The sequence below is a fragment of the Chaetomium globosum genome, genomic scaffold (assembly GCF_000143365.1).
Source record: "Chaetomium globosum CBS 148.51 scaffold_8 genomic scaffold, whole genome shotgun sequence".
Taxonomy (NCBI): Eukaryota; Fungi; Ascomycota; class Sordariomycetes; order Sordariales; family Chaetomiaceae; genus Chaetomium; species Chaetomium globosum.
This window is the reverse complement of record NT_165983.1, coordinates 1-818: the sequence shown is the minus strand read 5'-3', so window position 1 is coordinate 818 and position 818 is coordinate 1. Positions and strand designations below refer to the sequence as shown.

Below are 818 nucleotides of genomic sequence, written 5' to 3'. Positions count from 1 at the left end.
ATGGCGTAGTATATGGCGGGACGTGGCGTTTGGAGTCCGGTCGACGAGGGGGATGAAGGGGAGGTGAGATGGGGACTGAAGGGGACGATGACGAGGGAGACGAGGGAGAGGGAGACGATGATGAGGGAGACGAGGAAGAGGGAGACGAGGGAGACGAGGGAGACGAGGGAGACGAGGGAGACGAGGGAGGCGACGGACACGGCGGAGTAGCGGGAGACGGCCAGCAGCAACAAGCCGGCATCCGCGACCAACGGCCGGCGTACCATTTCACCGCCCAGCAGGCGAAGACGTTCGACCAGGTACGTACGGCGGCGTACGCCATACCGAGGAGCGAGGACCCCGACACGGGCGAGCTCGAGGGCCACGTGCTGGACTTTTTTATCGCGTTGTTGGACCACGACGTGGGCGACAACGAGTACCAGAACGCGTTGTACAGCGGGTTGGCCGTGCTAGGGATCCAGCCGGAGCAGGGATGGCGGAGCGCGTTGTCGTACACATCGGTGTTGTCGGCGGTGGTAACGGTGGCGCGCATGTTGGTGTTGTACAAGGCCAAGCGGGCGCGCGAGGACGAGATCCGGCAGCGGCGGCAGGCGGCGGGCGAGAGCGAGGCGGAGGCGCGGCGGCGGGCGCGGAGCCATTTCGACCGGGTGCGGGAGATGGTACAGCGGTTCATGACGATCATCGCGTACGACGGGCGGCCGTCGCCGATGGATTCGGTATTGCGGTTGCGGGCGTACGGCAAGGCGATCCGGGCGAATACGAACGCGGACGGGGTCGTGGACTGGCACGGGGACGAGTTGTTGTTGGGCCACGTGCAG

General features: G+C 66.0%; 1 protein-coding gene across 1 annotated transcript in view; it reads left to right on the top strand.

Annotated features, from left to right (window-relative positions):
* CHGG_10725 (uncharacterized protein) overlaps positions 1-812 on the top strand; it is a gene marked incomplete at both ends in the record, with an annotated part of 3843 nt that extends 3031 nt beyond the window's left edge. Inside the window, one exon of the mRNA XM_001225991.1 lies at positions 96-812. Within this exon, the coding sequence (XP_001225992.1) occupies positions 96-812 (717 nt within the window). The remainder of the gene's footprint in view (positions 1-95) is intronic.
* Between the last annotated feature and the right edge of the window lie 6 nt (positions 813-818).